A 25896-nucleotide genomic window follows, 5' to 3' on the forward strand; every position below is an offset into this window, starting at 1 on the left:
TGGAAACGTGTGTCTGCTGCGACTGGTCCCCGCCCTCCTGTTATTCTGCAAAAATGGCCCCAAACAAAGCAAGTTAAGTATCCCTGGTTTGGGGAAAAGGGCGTGTGCGTGCGTGTGTGTGCATGTGTCTGTGTGTGTGTGTGTGTGTGTGTGTTAGCAGTGATGTGTGTCTGTGGACTCACCAGCTGTGAGATCAGCCTACACTTCCAGTGAACCGACCCCGAGGTCAACTGGTCCACCCACGCTGTGTGTGTGTGTGTGTGTGTGTGTGTGTGTGTGTGTGTGTGTGTGTTGTGTGTGATGCAGCGGTGAATACGCTCCATTCAGCCCACACCTCGTCCTCATCCCACAGCCTGTAAAATCACAGGATTGTTGTCGGCGCTGCGCGGCCGCTCGGCTCGGAGGAACACAGCGGGAGTGTTGATCCACACGGCGCTCTCGTGGGCACACCGTACGTTACTGCACTCGACCTCTGACCTCGTGTCACCAGTGATGGATCGTTCATAAGAGCCGCTGATGATTTTCGCTTAATGCCACTCTTTATTGTGCTGTTGCTGCCTGTGATAACGGCTCGCTGCTCGCGGTTCAGAGACGGCTGGGGTTCAGTGCTGCTCAAAGACACTTCAGCAGCTTTTACATCCCGCTGTGACGGCGGTGAGAGCGTTTCCAGTTCGGTCTCACTCTAAACTCGTCAAATCCCGCCGCTTTGTCAGACGCCCAGGGTTCAAACAGTACTGGAAAACCCGGAAAAGTCGTGAAATTTCACATTTCAGGCCTGAGAAAGTCTGGGAATTAAAAAATCCTGGAAACATCCTGAAATGCAAAATATACCCAAAGATCCTAGAAATGTCCAAAAATTTGAAAAACATCCACAAATTCAGGACACGCCCAAAAATTCCAAATTCCAAGAAAAATCCTAAAATCTGAGAAATAGCCCAAAAAATCCAAAAATGTCTTAATATTCTACAAACATTACTTAAAATACAAAAAACATCCTCAAATCCTAGGAATAGCCTAAAATCCAAGAAACATCCTAAAATTCTTCTAACTTCCTAAAATCCAAAAATGTCCTTAAATCCCACAAACGTCCGAAAAACCAAAAAAATGTCTTAAAATCCTAAAAACAGCCTAAAATCCAAGAAACATCCCAAAATCTCAGACAAAAACATGTTGAAAGTTTTAACATTCTGTCCATGAACCGATGTGCACATTTATTTTGAAAAACACTGCATGCATGTAACCAGCACAAACTGTATTTATATGAAAACAAAATTTTATTTTGAAAAGACACAATGCATGTAACAAGAGCAAATTGTCTCGCTGTCCCCAAATGTCCAGAACTGACGCCGTGGGGGACCCAGAGCGTCTTATTTCATCACAGGAGATGCTTTTCACTTCCTGTTGTGAGCTGCTCTGTTTGGGAAAAAGTTGCCAGAGGACAAATTGTCCCTCAGCGCGAGGACACTGTCTGTCTCCAACACTTTCACTACTGTCTGTTTCAAAATAAATGAAGCGAAGAGAAACTTTATTGTCACACAGCAACAGAATTTCTCCTCCAAACAGCCTCAAATCCAAAACAGACCCTGATTTAGTTTTTCCTGCTGCAGCAAACTTTCAAAGACGGAAACGTTTTTCACTTCAGCTGCAGCCGAGCTGCGGCGCGACGCGCCCAGAGGCCATTAAACATCTGAGGAAACCCGAAAGCAGTCAGAAATATTTAAGCTGTTCGAAACAGACGGACGCCAGCAACATGGCGACAGAGGAAAAAAAATAAAAACATCCGTCGCTGCCGCTGGACCACCAGAGGACACAGAGACAGGATTTAGTTTCTGTGTTTACGTTCTTCACGTTTATCTCACTTATAACAAATATTGAATTTAAATGTGCAACATGTGCGACATCCCTTCATCATCCCTCCATCATCCCTCCATCATCCCTTCATCATCCCTCCATCATCCCTTCATCATCCCTCCATCATCCCTCCATCATCCCTCCATCATCCCTTCATCATCCCTCCATCATCCCTTCATCATCCCTTCATCATCCCTCCATCATCCCTTCATCATCCCTCCATCATCCCTCCATCATCCCTTCATCATCCCTCCATCATCCCTTCATCATCCTCCCATCATCCCTCCATCATCCCTCCATCATCCCTCCACCATCTCTTCATCTTCCCTTCATCATCCCTTCATCATCCCTCCATCATCTCTTCATCACCCCTTCATCCCTTCATCATCTCTTCATCATCCCTTCATCATCCCTCCATCATCCCTTCATCATCCCTCCATCATCCCTTCATCATCCCTCCATCATCCCTCCATCATCCCTTCATCATCCCTCCATCATCTCTTCATCATCCCTTCATCATCCCTCCATCATCCCTCCATCATCCCTTCATCCCTTCATCATCTCTTCATCTTCCCTTCATCATCCCTTCATCCCTTCATCATCTCTTCATCTTTCCCTTCATCATCTCTTCATCATCTCTTCATCTTTCCTTCATCATCTCTTCATCTTCCCTTCATCATCCCTCCATCATCCCTCCATCATCCCTTCATCCCTTCATCATCTCTTCATCTTCCCTTCATCATCCCTTCATCCCCTTCATCATCTCTTCATCTTCCCTTCATCATCTCTTCATCATCTCTTCATCTTTCCTTCATCATCTCTTCATCATCCCTTGCTCAGACTGTACTGAGATCAATTAAATGTTCATTTTATTTTAAAATTTTAAAAAAAAGTATAAAAATTATTTTTTTCTTTGCTTTGAGGGGAAAAGGCATTGGCCAACTTGGCGAGAAATGTTTAGCAAAAACAATATTTAAACTAGAAAAAACTATGATTATAATTACCAGAATTATATATTTAAAATTATTTTACAGAATTTTTATTAAATATTTTTTCAGGTCATTTCCTTTTTTTGGGGCTAATTTTCAGGTAATTTATTTGTATTTTTTTTTAAAAAGTTTTTTGTTGTCCATTGTCTTCAAGTCAAGCCGCTTTGCTCTGGTTGTAAAGGTTGAACATCTTCTGTGGACTCATGATCTAAACACCGTAAATGAGACGACGTCAGTCACAGAATGATAAATCCCAAATTCCCAAAACTGAAACGAGAAAAATTCGGCGTCTAAAAGTCATTTCACGGGCGTTCCCTCTGCGCTTTTAAAAATCAGCATCAGTTGCTTTTAATTAGCAGAAACTTCTTGCTCAGATGCAATAAAACGCTCTGCTGCTGCTTCCACAGAATCTCTCGTTTGCTCCGATAGTTCGTAGTAAAACGTTTCAGGCTGCTGATTCCTGAAAACTTCCAAAAGTTCAGACACAAACTTTTCTCTCTGCCGCCGTCGCCGGCCGAGGTCTCCGGGCTCGGCTCAGGAATGTCATTAAGGCGTTTTAATGTTCCTCGTGTGTTGGAGCTTTTGCTTTATGGAATGTAACGCCGAGAGCGAGCAACAAAGAGCGCCTTTCACCGCCGCCGAGACGGCTCGGCTTTCTGCGGCCCGAAACTCAGTGCCAGGACATCACACGCGTCAAAGCGCCACCGCCAAGTCTTCACTTTTACTAAACGTCAAGAAAAGATCAGCAGTGACGTGTTTCTGCTGTCAGTCCTTCTGTTTCACGTGAAGAGGGGATTAAAGAAAAGAGGACAAACACGAGAGGAAACAAAGGACCAAGACAAAGAAAAGGAAGGAAAGATAAAAGAGAAATAATGACAGGAAGGAGGAGGAAATAAAAGACAGGGAGGAAGGACAGAAGAGAGAAGCACAAAAAAAACTGAAAGGAAAGAAAAACAAAAAACATACAAAAAAAAACAAGAAAATAAAAAAGTAAAAAAAAAGAAAAGAAAGGGGAAATATGGAAAGCTGCTTTTGATAACTTTTTTCACTAAAAATTAAGAGAGAAAAAATGGAAACACTGATATCAGTTATCGGCCAAAGAGTTATTATATAACAGCATATTTGATATCAGCCAAAAATCCAACATCGTGCATCCCTGCAACTTAGATTTCATCTACAAAAAGTCCAAACTGAAGTCTGACTGCTCACATTTACACGCCGACATCAATAAATCTGTCAAATTCTGGATATTAACACAAAAATATCTTTACTGCCCACAATAATCCAACATAACAACATGCAAACTGCTGCACTGTAAACCATCAGAACCATCACTCAGAACCTCACACACACACACACACACACATGCACACACACACATGCACACACACACACACGCACACACATGCACATGCACACACACACACACACACACACATACATGCACACACACACACACACACACACACACTCTCTCTGCAGGAGCGTTTACAGGCTGCGGGGTGGAGGCAGGAGGAAGCAGCTGGAAGGAGCGATGTGATGCAACGTGGAGGAAATCCAGGGAATTAGAGCGGATGTGTGACGGCTGCAGAGCGCCGAGCGCTCGGAGGCCGCAGATGTCCGAGCGGACGGAGAGGATTCCTCCTCTGAGTCGCTCGTTCCCGACGGAGCAGATGAAAATATTCACACTGAGAGCGACTCAGAGCGTTTTTTAAAGATTCAAAATCATCAGTTTGAATCCCGAAAGGATCCCAGATCTGAAGATTTTTATTATGAGGGTTTGTTTTTGTCATTTTAAGGGTGCACACACACACACACGCACGCACGCACGCACACACGCACACACTGATGAGAGAGCACGAAATATTAGGAGCTAAAGAAAGACAAGGTAAATTACAGAGTCTCCTTTGACTGTCAGCACCTCCCCTCCCACTCCTGTTGAGTCAGTCAACACACACACACACACACACACACACACACACACACACACACACACACACACACACACACACACACACACACACACACACACACTGAGATAAGATCCAGGTTTTATCTGAGGGAGGAGAACCATCCAAGCAGGAGCCAGACAGAGAGAGACAGAGGGAGGACAGGTGAGCAGGAGGACAGAGGACAGGTGAGCAGGGGGACAGGCAGAGGACAGGCAGAGGACAGGTGAGCAGAGGACAGGCAGAGGACAGGCAGAGGACAGGTGAGCAGGAGGACAGGCAGAGGACAGGCAGAGGACAGGTGAGCAGGAGGACAGGCAGAGGACAGGTGAGCAGGAGGACAGGCAGAGGACAGGTGAGCAGGAGGACAGGCAGAGGACAGGTGAGCAGGAGGACAGGCAGAGGACAGGTGAGCAGGAGGACAGGCAGAGGACAGGTGAGCAGTTCTTGATAATGTGGATTAAATAAGACTTTAAAAAGTCGCTGAAGGCGTCTGAAAGCAGCACGAGAGAAGTGACGTCGCTCCAGGTTTCAAAGCTTTGAAAACATATTTTTTGGGACGGCGATGACGAGGACGACATCAAATGACATCGAACCCGTGAGCAGCTGATGGGACGGAGCCGCAGGACGGCGTCGGTTTGAAATATTATTAGAGACCATCTGCAGACGATTACGTCTCAGGAAACAGATGAAACTCTGAATATCTGAATAAGATCTAAACTCACCCTTCAACACGCCGACCATCCCGCACTGAAAAGAGGGACGATCGTCCGTCACCAGATCTCAGCGGGTCAACGAGGGTCTCTGTCTCTGGGGACGACTATTAACCCCGTCTGCATACCTCTCTTATCTGTCCACTCGTCTCTTCCTCAGTGTTTGCTCGCCTGTCCATCCGTCCATCACACTTCCTGTCTCTATAACCACATCTGTGTGTGTGTGTGCGTGTGTGTGTGTGTTGTATGTGTGTGTGTGTGTGTGTGTGTGTGTGTGTGTGTGTGTGTGTGTGTGTGTGAGTGATGTCTCTGCGTCTGAGCTCCTTACTGACGGATGTTTGTGTAGGAATGTGGGCAGAGCGAGGATTATCTGGGTAATCCCTGACCAGAACAACGTTAATCCCTCACACCTCCGGACATCGAGCTCTTCAGACGCTACACAGGAGACGCATGTGTGTGTGTGTGTGTGTGTGTGTGTGTGTGTGTGTGTGTGTGTGTGTGTGTGTGTGTGTGTTGCAGTGTGAGAATAAAGTTCAGGATGAAGACAGATTTATGATTCTGCTGTTTTATCACTTCAGCGTTAGATTTACAGCCGAGTTCCACAGTGCTGTTCAGCAGAAGTTGGGGACATTTTTTTGGTGTTTTGGGACGCCCCCCGGCTCACTGGAGTTCAGGATGTTTATGCACAAAGATTTAATTAGAGTTCAGTACTTTCCTAAGAATGTTTTAAGTGATAAAAAGTGAGTTTTCAGAGAAGTTGGGGACATTTGTCGCTGTGCACGTAGGGACCTAAGCAAGGATTTTCTTTTACGAGCGTTCGGGTCATGCCCCGGCTACAAAAGTTTTGAACTCGACTTTTGACATTTCCAGGCGTGTTTGAAGTGATGAAAGAGGGTGTTGTTTAGCGAAAGTTCAGGACGTTTCTAGGTGTATTTGTAGAGAGCGAAGAAAGAATTTTTAGCAAGAGTTTGGCTCATTTGTAGCAACAAAAGCACAAAGTTCATAGCTGGAGTTGAAAACATTTCCAGCCGTGTTTGAACTGATGAAAGCGGCTGTTTATCAAAAGTTTTGGGACATTTCTGGGCAAGTTTGAAGCAAAAATGTGCAGTTTTTAACTCGAGTTCGGGACATTTCCAGGCAAGTTTCAAGGGACGAAAGCAGGTGTTAAGTAAACCTTTTTGACATTTTCAGGCGTGTTTAAATCAACAAAAACCTGAAATTTTTCACTAGAGTTTCAAACATTTTCAGACATATTTGAAGTGATGAAAGCGGGTTTTGTTTAGCAGAAGTTTGAAATATGACCCTCAGCTGTGTGTCCCTCCCGCTCTGCCGTACAGTGCCTGGAGTTTGGCGAGGGCTCGGTGACGGGCGACATGTGCGAGGACCTGTGCGTGCTCGGCCTGGTCGAGTACAAGCGCTGCCTCTACTACGAGAACGGGAAGAAGGTGATCGAGGCGCGCTGGAGAGGAAACCCCATCATCCTCAAGTCCAAACTGGAGAACTTCTCATCCTACGAGCCGCTGGGAATACTGGACTACCAGGTGACGTCTGCCGTTACTGATCCGCGGAGGCTCGGCTTACGTCCAGAGGACACTGAAAATGATTTTTTTGGTAATTCTCTCTGACAGGACACGGCGGAGGAGCTCTCCCCGCTCGACGTGGTTTTCTACGCCACTCTGGAAGTAAGTCACATTGTTTGTTGATAATAAAGCTGCTCATCAGACAAAAACCAGGCTGGAAGCCCAAATTCACACTTCCTGTTTTTCCATTAACGCATTTTAAAAGCTGCATGGAAACTGCAAAATGTAATAAAACTTACTCAATTGTGCAAAAAACGTATGAGCAGAGTTAGAAGTTGATGCGTTGAAAGGGAAACAGAAAATCATTGTACATTTCTGCAAACCACAGATATGTTACATTTTTAAGTTATTATGCAGCAAATCGACTGAAACTTCAGGTTTTAGCAAAGCTGGGGTTAATGTGGAGTTATGTTTAAAAACCTCTTTGTAAAAGTTTGGAAAACTTTCACCAACATTTGGGGCTAAAAACTGCTGGAAACAGCCATGACCGGCTTAAAAACTACAGTCTGTGTTGCTTGTGGTCTGAAGCTCAGATCGTTATGTACTATGTTACTTTAGAAACGTTTATATGAAACATATGAAATGTACAAATGTGACATATTTGTGCTTTGCAGAAATGTACAACATCAACATTTTCCTCTAGCTGACATGCAAAAAGACTTCAAACTTTCTCACAGCTTTTCTCTCATAGTTAGGTTAGATGAATTTTTTTAGTTCCTGGCACGTTAAAACCACGTGCAAAACGCTGCCAAAATTGCATTTTGCAGAGACAAATGTATTCGCTCCAAACTACTTGCCAGAAATGCACCTCGCACCAAAATGTTTTCTTAAAAAACTAATTTGCACAACTGGAATCACGACTCCTGCTGTGCACAAAGTTACAAAACTTTTTCCGTGTTCCTTTTTGCCTGATCTCAGGTACGAAACTCTCTGGGGCTGGCTGAGGACGACGAGGACGAAGAGGGAGGAGGAGGAGGGAGTAACAGCTCTCTGGCCAGACTTTGGGGGAAGAAGCTGAAAAGCAGAGATAAGAGTTACTCCAGAGCAGAGCTGGCCTCGCTCTGGTCTCTGCTGCAGCAGGAGGAGTACACCTTTCTCAGGTAACACAGCCGGGGAGCAACTACCCCAAAAATATCTTCCGAGCTCTGTTCGCTGTTCACGCGCTGTTCAAACGGGCTGACCGACGCCGCCATCCAACAAGAAACAAATCCCAGCGGCCGTCAAACCGTTTTTCTGCCATCTTGTTCCAAAAAACGAACAAGTTTGACAAGTTTGAGAAATGTGTCGTGCAGAGCCGGTGGACGCAAAGAGAAAGACAGTCCTCAGTCTGAGGACTGAGACGACCCAGCGGGCTGCAAGCCCAAAATAAAAGCGTGGAGGCGAGGCGACCTGTGCTGCTGCTTATCTGCAGGCAGCCTGCAGTGACGAAGGGAGTCAGGATATAAAAAAAGACCTCTGTGTGTGTGCGTGTGCGTGCGTGTGTGTGTGCGTGTGTGTGTGTGTGTGCGTGCGTGTGTGTGTGCGTGTGTGTGTGTGTGTGTGTGTGTGTGTGTGTGTGTGTGGTGTTGGATTGATGTTGGGATGGAAACAACAGAGAGGAGGGAGATGAACTCACTGTGGATTTGTCTGAGCAGTAAAAGGTGTGATATGAGCTCAGACTCCAATCTACACTCAGCCTGCAGCTCACACACACACACACACACACACACACACACACACACACACACACACACAGAAACACACACACACACACACACAGAAACACACACAGAAACACAGTGTTGCATTGGTGTTTGGTGCACAAAGATCAAAATATACAAAATAAGAAAAGAGACAAATCAAGTCTGCAAAAAGTCAAGAATCATAAAAATAAAAAAGAAATTTAGTATAAAAACATGAAACATTTTTAGCTTTGTGGCAATAAAAGTGTCTTTTTTAACAAATGTTTGGGACATTTTCAGGTGTATTTGACACAAAAAAAGCAGGTGTGAAACTAAAGTTTCAGATGTGTTTGCACTGAAACAATTGAGCACTTTTTAGCACGAGTTTGGGACATTTCTAGTTTTGTTTGTAGAATTTTTAACAAGCGTTTGGGACATTTTAGCTTTGTTCGTAGTATTTTTAACAAGTGTTTGGGACATTTTCAGGTATATCTGATGCAAATGGATGTTTGGAACACTAGGTTTGTTGGTGACGACAAAAGTACTTTTTAACAAGCGTTTGGGACATTTCTGGCCACATTTGCAGAGACAGAGGTGCATGTTTTTTTAACATGATTGGGACATTTCCAGCTGTGTTTGTAATGACAAAAGCAATTATTTTTTAAAAAAAATTTGGGACATGTCCAGCGTTGTTAGTAGAGTTTAGGGCGTTTGACAGCGGGTGTTATTATCAATCTTTATGCCACTCTTTATGCTGCGTCATCTGTTTTCCCGCCATGATTACTACGCCCACACAACATCGCCGGTTAACATTAAGATAAACGACGTGTCTGATGTGTCTTGCGTGTTTGTGTCCTCCAGAGTCCTGCAGGACCTCAGCACCCACGTGGCGAAGGTGCTGGGCTCCTGCGGTCATTTCTATGCGGTGGAGTACCTGTCCGCCGGGCACGCCTGGGACCAGAACATCTTCTCCCTGGAGGAGGTGGCCGTCTCCGGGCTGCAGGGCCCCGGGGCCCGGGCCAGGTGGACCGCCAGGGAGATGGTGCACCGCATCGCGCTGAGCTTCCTGGACATGGTGTGGCACTTCGACAACGACTTCACCCACAAGCTGCACCTGTGCGACATCAAACCGGAGAACTTCGCCATCAGGAAGGACCTGACGGTGAGTTTTATTCGTCTGCAGCTCGCTGACCTTCTCCTCCAGAAACCATCCATCCATTTATTATTATGTTTCCTGAGAGTCTAATGAACATTAGCAGAATAAAAGCCGAGCGGGGAGCTGCAGGAAAAAGATCAAAGGCTGTTTTTTAAAAAGCTATTAGAGCGGAGAGATGGAAATCACAGCGCGCTTACGTGACATGTTTTTCTGCAAGGTTCGTTCAGCCGAGAAAACAGAAAATGTGACCCTGCTGCCGGGAAGCAGACGCCATTATACACGCACGTACGCACGCACGCACACACACGCACACACACACACACACACACACACACACACACACACACACAAACACCCACAGCGTGGGTCACCCTCGGTTTTACAGATATCAGGAAAAAATGGATAAAATAAATGAAGCTACAAAGTAACATGACCTATATTCTTGGAAATAAAAGAATTGTACAGTGAAAAATACATTTTACAAATTTAAAATTTATCTCGATAGAGAGATTGTTTTTTCGTCCTCCATGATTTCTCCGGATAACGAGTTGATCGAAATGTTTTAACGTCACTAAACAAAAAAATGCTGTTACACATGAAAAGGGCAGCAGAAAACAAAATGTAACTCATTTCCTGAATCAGCCAAACAACAAATACGACAATCTGTATTTCCAGCAGATTTTTAGACACCAAACACGGGATTTTTCAGGCGACCTGTCGCTCTTTTTTTCCAGCACTTTTGAGCCTCCAAACAGGGCTGTTTTTGGGGACTCAGCGTTCTTTTTCCAGCAATTTTTAGGGGACGTGTTGACTTTTTACCCCCAAGCATAGGAGTTTTTGCTCTTTTTTAGCTGCTTTTTAGGACCAGAACGTGAGTGTTTTTTAGGAACTGTTGTTCTTTTTCCAGCAGTTTTAGAGCTGCTAAATTTGTATTTGTTTTTTTAACTGCTTGGCCTTTTCCCAGCATCATCATTGCATTTGGAGCGGGGATAGTGACCCCATAACTCTCTGTTTAAAGCCAAAACAGGACTTTTTCTAAACTGTAACAAAGCGTTTCCTGTACCTAAACCTAAACGCATCATAACCAAAGTCTGCTGAATCGTAGTTTCAGCTTTTCCCCTTCGTATTAACGTGCAGCAGTTTGCAGAAATGTAAGATGCCAACCTTTGTTCTGTTTCCAATAATCACGATTAAACTTCTCAATCTGATATATTCACTCGTTCATATTTATCTGCAATATTTAAAATGAAAAGCCAAATCAAAGACGTGCAGAGCCTGAGCTTCCTGCTGGAGTCAGACTGGCAGCAGAGTTTGATGCGTCTCGAGCCGCGGTGAGAAAACCAAACAGATGTCAGTGGCTGTTTTCTCAGCGTTATCGGATGGTTTTATGGTTTATGCAGCAGAATGAGCCAGACTGTCATTAATTCAACACCATGTCAGCGCGGCGCTGGGCTGCGGCCAAACATCACAACGGAATCTAAACGACTTTTTCCTTCACACGTCTGGCTCCGGATTAAAAAAACGCGTCTCCGACCTGCAGCTGGAGGCTCATTACTGCTCTGAAGCTGATTCTCCTGTAAAAGAGTCGACATGAAACGCGTTCAACAGCTCAGCGTTTACGATGCCAACGCTGTTAAATGTTGCATATAAACCAAAACTGCAAAAAAAATCTTCAAAACTGCAGCATCTGTTTCTTTCACGTATTTAAGAGGCAAAATGTACATTTTTAAACCTTTTAATGTATACATTAATGCTATTTTTTAGTTTTCATTTAGTTAATTTTTAACCACCAAATACTAGAGCATCAAATGTGATTTAATGAGCCGCTGACAACTGTCCTGTTTTTTGGTTTTTGTTCTGATAAAAACTACAGTGAGCATCTTTATATTTAGGAAATGTCACAGCTGCATGAAAACAGGCTGTTTTTAGCGTGAGATCGCTGCCTTTCCTGTTTTCCTATCACTGTTTTTTGCGTCTAAACATATCGACACATTCACGTAAGGAAAGTTTCTCTATCTGCTGCATAAAAATGTAGAAAAGTAACAAATCTGTGGTTTGCAGAAACATATAATCCTGAGAGATGGACAAACGAGAGAAAGGAGAATAACAGCAGACTGTTTCTAACTGGACTCTTTGTTGTTTCACATTAAGAGGAGGACGGCAGTGTGAGGACACAGAGAGACAGCGGAGACAAACTCGTCCCCAGGCGGAGGACTCACCTGCAGACAGATCAGCTCAAAGATCCAAAGTGTCTTCAGTTCAGCAGCCACTAAAAGACAGACAGGACATAGAGAGCAATAATACACTGTCAATAAATACTAATATACTAATATAAAAATACTAATAATCACAGCAAACAGCAGAAAGAAAAAAACAGTGTATTGAGTATTCTGCTAAATTTATTTTTTTTAATTTGAAAAATATAGACTGACCTCTAACCTGAATGAATAAATGAAAAATTTACTGATATAAGACCTCACAAAACATAAATGAAATAAGAAAATAAATTTAAAAAATAAGATAAAATTGCCATTTGTCCGGTTAAATTATATTACGTTATCAAAATAATTGTAAAAAAGTTATAATGATGACAAAATATAATAAACAGTGCAAGTAAATATTTTACATCATAATTAATTCAAAAACCGCAAAAGTAAATACAGATTACTTGAACTAAAATCATTAAGTTGAAACGTGTTTCCTTTGTTTGTTTGTTTGTTTGTTTGTTTGTTTGTTTGTTTTGCATCTTCACATTGTTAAACGGTGGTAAAGCTCTCACGATGAAGCTGAGCGGCTGAGGTTTCTGTCTCCTGCAGGTGGTGGCCATCGACGTGGACATGGCGTTCTTCGAGCCGAAGATGAGGGACATCCTGGACCAGAACTGCAGCAGCGACGACGACTGCAACTTCTTCGACTGCTCGTCCAGGTGCAACCTGAGCAAGCGCAGGTGCAGCCCGCGCCGCCGCAACAGCAACCTGCAGGTGAGCCGCAGAGCGACACGCGCGTCCTGTGAAGTCAACCATCGAGATCACCGAGTGAGATTTTACATTATTAGTGTTAAACTCTAAAATTACACCACAAATAAAACAAATAAATATAAATATAATAATATAAAAACAGAACTAAAAAGCTAAGGTTGAAATCATAGCTTTTTGCATAGGAGGTTTGAATAAAAATATGTTCATTTGTTTTCGGCAAAATTAAAAAAGAAATCAAAAACGCTGTGCTGCGAATCATAAAAGCTCAGGAGGTTTGATTTTTTTTGTATATATTTAATTTTTTATTTTATGGAGGTTTTTGATTTCTATTCTGACAAATAAAATTCACACATTACATAAATAAATATTTTTGTTGATAAAAATTAAAATAATTTAGAGAACATTTGTTTGGCCTCGGGTCAAAGATGCAATTATTATTTTAGGAAGATTAATCGAAATTAAGGAAAAAAAAAAAGAAATGTAAATCAATAGGAATTTAAATTTTAAATCAATAGTTTTATTAAATTATTACAACTTCAAACCTGAGATGTTTCTTTAATTGATCTGTTTTAAAGTGCATTTATTCTTTAATGCAAACTTCTAAAAAAAACCTTCAAACTTTTGAGCACTTTGAATTACAACTTTATTAACTCAAAGTTTTATCTCAGTAAATTCTTATTTTCCCCTCAGGTTGCTTTTAGTCGTATTTAACTCTGACTTTTATCGGTGACTCGTGCCGACAGAAAACAGAAACTGAGGCCTCAGCGTGTTCTCGCCGCCGTGCGTCCTCCTCGCTCCTCGTCCGTCCTCGTCTGTCATAAAGAAGCTGATAAATTACAGGGCTGTCTCTTTCTCAAGAATTTCGGGTAATCCGTCTTTCACAACGTTTAATTATACGAGTGCAGCGGAGCGTCGGGAGGAATGATAATGACTGATCTGAGGACGGGAGGACTGAACCCGCTGACACGTTCTGTTTAAAAACCGCCGTGAAGAAATATTTTATCAGAAATGTGCTTTTAACAAACTTTTATTTATTGTTTTCTAATGCTTAAAAAGTTAGATTTTCCTATCCAAATTTACATTTATTGTTTCAGACACTTTAATGTACAGAGAAAACAGAAAGATAAATCTAATCTGTGAAAAGGTTGGTTTTTTTTTGCTGGTTTTTATCCTTTAAATCTTTGGTCAGTAAACAGAAATAAATCTATAAAAAGTTATAACAATTTTTAATCCTCCTTGTTTCAGTACATTTCAGTATAGAAATACTTAATGACTTAATAATTAGTAATAAATGAGAATAATTGTCATTAATTGAGTCTTATTTCACACATTTTATATCACAAACATTGATCCAAAAGCTGCATTTTATTAATTAATTGTGGTTAAAATTAATTAATTTTGCTTTTGCACTGCGTGTCATCTCAATACTTCAAATATAAAAGAACATTTTAATTTACAAACACTGTCGGCAACATTTCGATCAGCAGGAGGGAACATATGCAGGAATTTAACTTTTATTTTTACGTAATTTTATTATTTATGCATCTTTTTTTTATACAATACTTCATTTATTTAAATACAGAAGTCTTTAAATTTAGGGAAAATTATATTTCACATCAAAATGTACACTTTTTTAACTGCAAAAATCATTTTTTATTTAAATGTTTAATAAGAGGACGACCTTTAAACCCCATTATTATTATTAGTAGTAGTAGTAGTAGAAGTATTATACTACAAGCAGTAGTAGTAGTGGTAGTATCACAGTGGCTGTAGCAGCATCAAATTTAATATATGTTACTATTAAATTATATTTTACATATAATTACATTAAAGGTTGTTTTCTTTACTTCAAGCAGTAGTATTATTATAAAATTATTACCATTAGCAGAATAAACTATTTGAATTATATTAAGTTTAAAGTTTAAAATTTCAATTAAAGAAGTTTAATTAAAATTTAATTTCATATTTATTAACTACATATTAATCGGTGTGATTGTAATGGCAACATCGCGTCTCATCAAGTTTTAATAATAATAATAATAATACAGACATCACAGCGACTTTCAAATTATTTAAAATTATTACTCAGAATACTATTAGTAATATATTTAATACTGTGACTATTGCTTATTGAATTTATGGCACAATTAATAAATGAAATAAAAATAAAAATAACCACCTACGTTCGGCCTCCACATCGACGGTAACTTGAAGCGTCGGCCCGTCAGACTCGGAGGAAACGTCCGGGACACAAAGGCCGGACATCACCGTCGTCACCGTGACAACAGCGGGGCAGACTCTCATCACCCTGCCGGCTCCTGTATCACATGTCATATGACACCAGATACCTGCATTCACCAGAGGAGAAGAATACGTGTGAACGTGAGACGGAGGGAAAATATGTTTCGGACTTTGATGTGACGCACAAACACGAGAGGATGCGGACCGCTGCAGGAAACGTTCACAGTTCATATAAAATACACGAAAAACGCATCTCCGACAGTCGCTTGTTTTTATGAAAACATGAAATTAGAAGCAAGAAAAAATGAAGTAAAGACGAGGAGAAAAAACAGACCAAAGGATAAAGTTTAAGAGCGACAGCTGCAAAAAAAATACAGATGAAAAGAATAAACTGAAAATAGGAAAAAAACAAAACAAAATACAAATTAGAGAAAAAAAAAGAGAAAGAAAGAAGATGTAAAGAAGAAGAAAATGTAAAAAAAAAAACAAAAAAAAAACTGTCAAAGATGAAGTGGAAACAATAAGAATATGAAATTTTGGATATTGGAAAAATGTGGAATGAAAAGGAAGACAAAATGAAATGAACTAAGAGAGAAAAGAGAAGAGAGAGTGAAGTGTGAAGGAGGAAGAAGGGATGAAGTAGTGATTTAAAGGCGCTATAATAATCAAAAGAAATTTAAATGAAGAGAAAATTTAAATAATTAAAGGGAAAAAAATCAAAATAATGAAAGCAAAAAATCTAAATGAAAAGTGAAAAATAAAAGAATGAACAGAAAAGTGAAAGAATAAAAAAAGCCAAAACAAATCTGAATAATCACAGAAAAATCTAAATAGAGAGGAAAATATCAAATTAAACAAAGAGAAAAAAATCAAGCTGAAGCAAAAACTCAAAATGAAAAAGTGAAAAAGAGCAAAAATAAGAATAAACAATAAGAAAAAATCTAAATAATCATAAAGAAAAGAAATCCAAGAAAATATTCAAATTATAAAAGAGAAAAAAAATCTATATATTCAGAGAGGGAAAAAGGAGAAAAATACAGATGATGACAAAGAAAAGCAAGACAAGAACAAAAAGAAAGAAAATTTCCAAAAGGAGTCGAGAAAAAAACAGCTGATGATGGAAGGAGAGAAAAAGAGCCGAGCAGAAAAAGGAGAAGATGGAAAAATGGTGAACAAAGAAACAGAAGAACAAAGACGTGAAGAGCGGACTGGAAACCCGACAGGCGGGGCTGATGACACGGCGCCGACACGCTGCTCTCCTATTGGTCCACCTGAGACTCCGCAGGTGTCTCCTGAGCACGACCTCTGCTGACCGCTTCACCTGTCAATCATCTCAGAGTGTTTTTTTAACCCGACGGTCGATGATATAAAGCGAGGTGTCGTCTGCATAATGACGGAGGAACAAAAAGCATTCGTGTCGCTCGTCTTTTATCTTTTCTTTCGTCCTCCTGCCCTCTTTACGCTCACTCTCTCCTCACCTTTCCTTCATTTCCACATCTATTCTCTCGCTTTTTTGTTGTCCGTGTTTTCTCTCTTTCTGTCCTTTCCTTTAACTTTCTCCCTTACTTCCTTTCACTGCTCTCACCCTTTTTCCTCGTTTCCTCTTTCCTCCGTTTTCTCCTCTCCATCTTTTATTCTTTCTTTTAACTTCTTTTGTCTTCAGGTGATTTGTGAGAAGATCTTCCGGCCGTGGTTTTCTCCCACGCTGCTCGGGGCCAAAGCAGGTCTCCCTCTGCAGGTTGGACTATTTTTCATTATACATTTTCATATTTTTTTTTAGATATTTTAGATTTTAGATTTATTTTCTGTTATTTTATTTTTTTTGATTTTTCAAATAAATGCAGCAGCAACGGATTAAAGAGAATCATCTATATTTATATTTAATCATCTTTACCGGCAGACAACGGAAATTATTCAAAACTGAGAAAAAAGTAAGACTAACCAAAAAATCTTTAAAATTCTCAACTTCTTTTATTAAACTTTGTTTATTAAAATACTTTTTTTTACATGGCAAATGAGCAACATAGCAAAGGTTATAAAATTGCTTTTATGTGATGTTTTTCTATTTTAATTCATCTGTTTTAGTTTGTATTTTATTTTATCTTTGCATTTAATTTTTTATTCTACCCCAATCATGTTTAATTCTAATATTAGTACAATTATTTTTTATCATTATTACTATTATTATTTATTCTTTCTGTGTATATTTTTCTTTTCGCTTTTCTGGAAATTTGTATGTAAATCGTAGCTTCTATCCATCTTTTTGAAAGAAATCAAGCCACTCTGATAAGTTTTTGAAGGGTTAAATAGTGTTTCCTGTTTTGGTGTGAAGGGTTAAACTTGAGTTTCCAAGGATTTTTGACATCATTTTTATCATTATTATTATTATCTATACAAGACTACGTGGACAAAATAGTCAAAATAAGCAGCGCAGAATTACGCTGTGAAGAACTAAAAGACGATCCTGGATGTTTGCTGGATAAAATGCTTCTGATTTTAGGTGAAACTGAAGCGTCACAGGTTGATATTTCCAGCTGTGTCGATGCTAAAACAAGTCGATGTTTGTGAACAGGTGGAGCTGCAGCGAGCCGTGCAGGAGTGTTCGGAAACAGACGCCGGAGTGGAGGAGCACGGAGGAGGAGGAGGAGGAGGAGAGGCAGGTCAGAGCAGGAGCATCCATCAGCGCCTCCTACACATCCTGACACGCCTCCTCCAGGAGGGAGGGGCCTCAGCGGAGGGAGGAGGGGCCTGGGAGGAGAAGGGCCACGTCCACACGGCACTGAACTTCTGAGGAGGTGACGCAGAGAGCTTCAGGGGCCGATGAAGGGCCCCGCAGAGGGAGGGCCTTCAGAAACACACCTGTGCGCTCACACAGGAGGACAACAGTTTCCTCTTGAGGAAGTTTTCCATGAAAAAAAAAAGCAGGTGTTGAAACACTCATCCTGGAATCCAAAAACTCTCAAGGAGGAAAAACAAACGTGGAAAAATGAATCCAGAGCTGCAGACTGAGCCACCGGCACGATAAAAAATACAAAAAATACGGACCTTTCCTGAGACATATTTGGGATGAGGTCAAACACAACCTATAAATAAATAAGAATATGGCCAAAAGTATATGGACATCCTGTCTACATGCTTTTAGTCTGTTTCTCCTGATCCTAAAATCTCGTCTCCTCATCAGAGGAAACATGTTACGGATCCTCTCGGGGCGAATTCACAAAGAATGGGTTGTGGAAGCTAACAACAACATTGTGCATCACTGCATCTGCCATCTGCTTTGTCTCAAGGTCCGATTGACAAAATCCATTTCACAAAAGATTTTGCTTTGATGATATTACAATGCAAACATGTCAAAGTGTGGCAAAGTGTGAATGTTTGCTTTGCAAAACAGGCAAAATGACAGCAGAGAGAAAAAGAGTGGTGACATTTTCAGGAGGTCAGCTGCAGGACCTGAGCGACGAGGTGCAGAGGCATCCCTCAAAACTTCAGAAACGTCCTAAACCTCTCAGAGCAATGCCTTAATATCCTAGAAATGTTCTTAAATCCTAGAAATGTCCTAAAATTCTAAAATCCAAAACAACGTGTTAGAGTCAGGAACTTAAACATTAATTACATTAATAAATAATAAATAAGTCCTTCAGTGCGCTCCAGTCACCGGTACTCTCTGGAAAGCGGCTGATTTTACAGCAAATGTTTCCTTATGACCTGATTTAAACAGCTCAGTTTCTCCGCTCTGCCTGTTTCTTGGATTTTGAGAATCACACCGTTTATTTTGTCTGATTTGTGCAGATTTGGCCGACGACGAAGCAGCGCAACCCTTTTGTGAATTCGCCTGTCAGAGATTTTTTTTTCTTTTACGTATCCAGTTAGTCTCAGTGAGATTTTAAAACCTCTCTCGTTTGAAGAGAGACTGCAGTTAGAAAACATCAGTGTCATTAATGTAAACTGCAGACGAGATGTAACTATGTAGTAAACTGTACTAATCACTGATCAATGAGGAAATAAAGACTAACGGCTGTCTCGGTCAGTTTCAAGCTTTCAGGATTGGGTGCAGTTGTGGTTTTTGAAGGAAGATAACTTAAATTTGTTTGGTTGAAACTTAAGTTAACCGTTTTCATCTCAAACTGTCGCAAACAGCTGACCCCAAACTACGATATCGGTCATATCACAACACGATCGTCTCTGCTCGTCGCATTTTTGAGTCGGCCAGGAGCCCGGGCGTTGCTAAAATGATGCCAGGAGCAGCTGGTAGCAACTGTTTTAGGCACCAAACTTGGTTATGGTCAATGGCAATGTCACCATGACCTTGACCTTTGACCACCAAAATCCAATCAGCTCATTTTTCCGTCTACTTGAACGTTTGTGCCAAATTTGGGGAATCTCCCTCAAGGCGTTCTTTGAGATATCGCTTTCATAAGAATGAGACAAATGCAAGGTCGCCATGACCTTGACCAGTGACTGTTGATGACCAAAATCTTACCGGTTGATTCCTGACTCAAACGTTTGGACCAAATTTGAGGAAATTCTGTGTTTTTTGTTCACAAGGATGACACTTACAAGGTCACAGTGACTTTCACCTTTGACCACCATAATCTGACCAGTTTATTCTTGAGTTCAAATGAATGTTTGTGCCAAATATGAAAAAAAATCCCACTCAAATTGAGGCGTTATTGCAACATTGCGTTCACAGAACAGGACCGGACGGACAAACTACCAGAACACATATTGCCTCCCTCAGCTATCACCGCTGCAGATTCACCGAATTTTTAAATTCTGTTGATAATTAAATTAAATTTAATTATTAATTAAATAAATTCGTACGAAGATTGAAGGTGAGGGTTTTACTTTTGGCTCTGGCTCATTTTGACGAACATTTCTCTCTATTTTTATGAACCAAACAATCAGTGGATTAATGGAGAGAGACTTTTCAGTGTTTGTCCGCAGGTCATTCTGGGTGAATTTACTGCCGTGATGGCTGGTTGTGGAGCGGCGGCGTGCTGAGGATTCGCTCTTACTGTAGAGACGTTTGTGTAAATAAACACAGCGTCCTCCGAAATCTGCTGCAGCTGCTGCTCTGAGCTCAGCTGCTCCTCGTTTTCACTGAGCCGCCTCATTAGTGAGCGCGGACCAAATCATCTGTTCTCCTGTGTTTAAAGTGCACGCTGACAGCGGGGCGTGCACGTGATCAGCTGTTTTACCTCATTATTATTATTATTATTATTATTATTATTATTTATCCAAGAGGAAGAAAAGATGCTTTCATAAACATTCAGAGTTTCACAGTCTGATCTGTGAATCCCAGTAAGAGGAAGAAACTAACCAGCAGGATCTGAGCTCTGTGACGCTGGCGGCCCCCGGCGGCCCCCGGCGGCCCCCGGCGGCCCCCTGGGCAGATCAGGTTTCTGCAGGGTGAAGGAGGAACGTGAGATGAAGCAGGAGACTGACGGCAGACACAACATGTCAGAGACAAGCTGCGTCCACCTGGACCCACGATCCAAAACATAAACTAAAGATTGACTGTTGAAAAGCGACACACATGGATCTGAGAAATCTGATCCACTCAGTTTAAAACAACCCTCTGTGTGCCCCAGGGGGCCTCAGGGGCCCTCATCTGTTTGGGAACCATCAATAATGTTTGATATGCATGAAATGTTATTGAAAGCGACCATCCAGTGTATACAGGACGGATCTGTGATTATAGGACTTTTGGACATTTGTAGGATTCCAGGATGTTTGCAAGTTTCTGGGACGTTTCTCGGATTTTAGGACATTACAAGGATTTTAAATTTTTCTAGGACTTTAGGAAGTTTCGCAGATTTTAGAACATTTGTCACATTTTTGGAGGTTTCAAGGAATTTTTGGATATTTCTAAGATTTTAGGATGTTTCCATGATTTTAGGACATTTCTATGAATTTAAGACTTTTCTAGGATTTCGTGAGATTTGTAGGGTTGGGTGTTTCTGGGATTTAAGGACATTTCTCGGATTTTAGGATGTTTCTCAAATTTTAGGCCAAACGTGACGATGGCCAACCACGACTCTTCCTAAACATTACCTACGCAACTTTACTCTCCTCAACCTCACCCACGTAACTTTACGTTACGGACATAAAGTCCCGACCATGACTCTAATTTTAAAATGAACTTGCCGTGTGTTTGGCACGGCAGGGAATTCTGACGGAAAAAAATCACGCCTGACGTTTTTATGTTTGTATTCTGATACGAACAGAATGACAGAGACGTGAAAACTTCATTTGGATGTGAACTTTGACATTTTCTCTGAGGAAATGAGGAGACTTTTGCTAAATTTAACCTGGAAACCTAAAATATCTTCCACACACATGCTGCTGCAGTCCAACACTGAGTTAGAGAAACACGAGCAGACAGGATGGAAACAAACCAACGCGTCACAGAAAACCATTCGGACGACAAACCAAACTAACAAAACAAAAAGAATAAATACCCAGACTGTCCATTTAAGCCTTCTGAAACAGCATTACACAAACATGTTGTGTTATGAAGCGGCTGCGAAGACTTGTTGACAGGAGACAAAAACCGCGGCCTCGTCATTTTCAAATTTTCACTCAGTCTACCTAAATGATTTCTGAAGTCCAGCTGAAGACAAAAGGCCTCCGCTGTCTCAGTTATGCAAATCAAGTTTGACTGGTTAGCACCAAAACTGCCTCTTTGTAGGTCAGCAGGGACGCTGCTCAAACCCACAGAGGGAATTTCATGCTAAAACGAAACCTAAAACTGGCAGATCGTGACTTTATTCGTGTCGTTTTTCTGCCGAGGCCTCGTCAGAGGAGCAGGGACGTGCACGAGGTCCCGATGTGTCCCTGATGTGCATTAATTCCACTCTGAACGTCCAACAAAGAAACTGAGACGCACTGCTGTCACCGCATCGTGCCGAGCTCGGCTGGCTCGGTCAGAACCAGTCTGGCAACCGGTTTTATTTCCATAACGACGCACGGAGCCAGAGAAGAAGAGAGGACGTTAAATCTGAGACTGAGATTCTCACAGCAAAAAAACTGGCGATATAAAACACCGATGCGACCATCAGGATGAGCATTTTACTGAGAAAACGTCTCCAACTATGACCTCACGCTGTGTGTCTGCTGCCAGCGAGCAGAGTCTGATGTCTTATCAGACGGCGAAACACACAGCTGCTTCTACTTTACAGAGTCATTACAGCGGCCGTCATTTTATCCTCCGTCTGCACCAGCGGGCTCATCTTTCTGTTTTCCATCCAGCTTCAGTGATGCTGCAGATAGTGCAGATCCTGCACAGCTTCTCTGAAATCCTCCACTGAGACCACATCACAGGGTAATCATAAGAGCCAGTACATATACACAAAGTATATTAAAAATAACTTTTTTAACTTTTTTTTCCTTCTAAAAACTTAGCAGCATCATGACACAAACCTATCACTGGAAGATTTAAAATTCTGAAAATTAATGAATTTTTGATATTTATGATTAGGACTGATGTTGGTTAAAAATATCATCTCAGTGAAAGTCGAAAATAACATTAAAGTATAATATTTTTGAAAGCTTGATCAAGACCAATTTGAAACCTCTCCCATCGACTGACGAGTCAAACGTCTACAAATCGAGGTGTTGCAGATCTAGCTGCACAAAACGAGCTGAGTCTACGTGCGAACGGCGTCTGCGCCGGGCCGCGAGGTTTCCAGTCCGAACTCGCAGCGCTTCATGCAGGAGGAGACAAGTTCAGCCGCTGGAATTCCTCCTGTTTGCCAACAGACGCTCAGACGTCAGCTTTACTCCTCTTTACGAGGAGATCAGTAAGGATCCGAGATGTTGGTTTGATGTTTGCTGCTTACATTATTAAATTATTCAGAGGCGTGTTTGATGCTTGGAGAGCTCACTCTGTTGTTTTTTCAGAGGAGATACATTTTCTGGGTGTGTAGGTGAGAGGCTGCAGGCTTCGCTCGGCCTGTCAGGACGCTTCCTGCTGATGAAACGCTGCCAGTTTAAGTTCAGCCCGCAGGGTTTGTTTACAGAGCTGTCCATCAGCCTGTCTGCAAACAGCCTGGACACAGCCTGCAAACAGCCTGCAAATACCCTCCAAACAGCCTGCAAACAGCCTGGACACAGCCTGGACACAGCCTGGACACAGCCTGGACACAGCCTGCAAACAGCCTGCAAATACCCTCCAAACAGCCTGGAAACAGCCTGGAAACAGCTTGCAACTGGACTTGGAGTCCAACTCCAAGTCCAAACTCCTCTGACGCTGAAGACTTGGAGACTCTTTCACTCTTTGAACTCTTACTTACTAACTTTCAGAATGTTTCTAAGGTTTTAGGACATTTCAATAATTTGAGGAAATTTCTAGGACTTTGGGACATTTTTAGGATTTAAGGAAGTTTCTAGTATTTTAGGGCATTTCTAGGATTTTAGACCATCTCTAAGATTTTAGGATTTTGCGATGTTTTGAGAATTTTAGGATATTTCTTGGATCTTTGGCATTTCTAGAACTTCCGTGATTCTGTGATTTCAGGACATTTCTAGGATTTTGTGATGTTTCTATGATTTTGGGACATTTAATAGAACAGCAGCCTCCTGCAGACGTCCTTAGAAAGGGTTAAAACTCTGTGTACATTTCAGCTGGTGATCAGTGAAATGTGATTCAGTGTCTGTGTGAAATCTTGTCCTCGTCCCGTGTCTGCACACACGTGACCTCACAGAGGGACTGAAGCCAGTTTGGAGATTTCCTGGTTTGGAGATCGCTGCTGAACTTTTCATCTGCGTCTAATTTCTTGATTTCTAAAGTTTCCAGGGGCCCCTGCAGGAGCCAGGAGGAGCTGATGTTCATGAGGAGGGTTCCAGCTGTGTGACTGATTTCACCCGCCCAGACCGTTTGTCCACACAGGCTTTCACAGAATAATACTTTCCTCTGTTTGCAGTTAATCAGCTCTTTTGGCGCCTTTCACAGGCATTTAAAGCTGTGTGACCCGAGGAAACGGATTTCTTCTGAAAATATTGTAAAAAGCAACGAGCAACTTGGAAAGAAACGTCCTGCAAATTGCAAAAAAATTAGTCAAAGGTGACAAGAAACTGACTTAAGAATTTGCAGCAGGGAGATTATTACATTTGATCAAAAAAACAAGGAAAAATGTCCAGAAAACTACATTTTATTATCATTATAATTCTATATTTGAAATTATGCTAGAGAAAAAAAATTATATTCAATATTCCTTTTTTAAAATTTTTTAGCACTTTTGTTTTTTAAAAACTTTTTGTGTGCTTTTTTCTTTTTTTAATTTCACTAATTTCTTCCTAATTTCTTGTTAAAGTTGCTCATTGCCTTATTCCTGATTGATAATAATAATATTATTAATAATAATCAGTTACATATTTAAAATGATGTTACAGAATATATATGTACATATATATTTTACATTTTTGAAGCACTTTTCTTGTATTTTGTAACTTTCTTCTTTGTGAATTATTAATTCATTTATCCTCATTTTTCAGGTTTTTTCTTGCACTTTTTAGGTTGGTTTTTATTTTGGTAATTTTTGGGTCAGATTTTCTCTCCTTGCTTATTGCCAGCTTCTTCGCATGTTTTTGAGAGAAGTCAAACCAATTTATTCCAGTTTCAAAGGGTTAAATAATTCAGCAGCGTCCCTGCTCCAGTTTGGGAGCGCCGTTTTCGTCTGAGCGGCGGTTTTATTAAACTCTAACTTTTGTAACGAAGCGACGGTGGAGTCGGTCGCTCTGAGCGCCGCTGCTCCGCTTCAATTAAACAAGACGAGATAAAAGGTGATAAAACGCCCCGTCGGTTCTCCTCTGTGGAAACTAATTTCACACTGTGTTAAATCCAAACCGGGAGCGATAAACTGTGTGAGCGCTGATGAAGAGGAGCAATAAACCGTGTGAGCGCTGATGAAGAGGAGCGCAGAGACATTAGAGGCTGTAACTCACCGAGTCCCTCAGAGGACGCGTTGGCTCAGCTATGAAGCTCCTCTCTGCCCAAACTCAAAACCTGAAACAACAGAAACAAAAACGAGGTTTTAATTTGTTTTGAAGTCGGTCATTGCCTCCGTGAAACTTTTTTTTATCTCTATTTTATCACATTTATTGCAGCAGAACTGATTTTATGCAGCTTCAGCGAGACTTTGGAGGAAAGACTCAAAGAAAAGGAGACGGAGAAATCTCCCTCTGACTCTTCTGTCACAACATTCAGACGTAGTGATCGTCCTAAAGACAGAAAATCTTTGGACCAAAAGACATCTGTGTGAATGTTTCTCCTGCAGGACGGCGGCTGGACTCACATAATGAGAGACAGCAAGCTCAATTTGCGGCAGCGGCACCTAACTGTGGCACCTCGTGTGGCACCCCCAGATGCCGCAGCTAGGTGCCGCTAGCAGTCGCAGCAGATGCCACTGGTTGCCGAGACGTGCCGGGAGGTGCCGGGAGGTGCCAGGAGGTGCCAGTGCTTGTGCCACTGCTTGCCAGGAGGTGCCGCGAGGTGCCAGTGCGTGTGCCGCGGTTTGGCGGTTTTTAATATAGCCTACTCACAAAATTAATATATTACAAGGTGACAAAATTATCTGCAGCAGCGGAAAAATCCGCCGAAAAGGGGACACGAGGATGATATCAGCTTCCTCTCATCTCACTGTCTCTCCGCTGTGTGTGTGTGTGTGTGTGTGCGCGCGCGCGTGTGTGCGCGCTGACAGCCTGTGAATACACACACAGCGGAGAGACATGAGAGGAAGCTGATATCATCCTCGTGTCCCCTTTTCGGCGGATTTTTC

The 25896-nt window shown here is 41.6% G+C and overlaps 1 protein-coding gene across 1 annotated transcript in view; it reads left to right on the forward strand.

Moving 5' to 3' along the window:
• dipk1c (divergent protein kinase domain 1C) overlaps nt 1–18232 on the forward strand; it is a 32651-nt gene extending 14419 nt beyond the window's left edge. Inside the window, exons 2-8 of the mRNA XM_042510063.1 lie at nt 6840–7043; nt 7131–7184; nt 8001–8182; nt 9605–9905; nt 12716–12880; nt 16782–16856; nt 17691–18232. Of these exons, the coding sequence (XP_042365997.1) occupies nt 6840–7043; nt 7131–7184; nt 8001–8182; nt 9605–9905; nt 12716–12880; nt 16782–16856; nt 17691–17909 (1200 nt within the window). The 3' untranslated portion in view covers nt 17910–18232. The remainder of the gene's footprint in view (nt 1–6839; nt 7044–7130; nt 7185–8000; nt 8183–9604; nt 9906–12715; nt 12881–16781; nt 16857–17690) is intronic.
• The last annotated feature ends 7664 nt before the right edge of the window (nt 18233–25896 follow it).

Source organism: Plectropomus leopardus, chromosome 21 (assembly GCF_008729295.1).
Source record: "Plectropomus leopardus isolate mb chromosome 21, YSFRI_Pleo_2.0, whole genome shotgun sequence".
NCBI lineage: Eukaryota > Metazoa > Chordata > Actinopteri > Perciformes > Serranidae > Plectropomus > Plectropomus leopardus.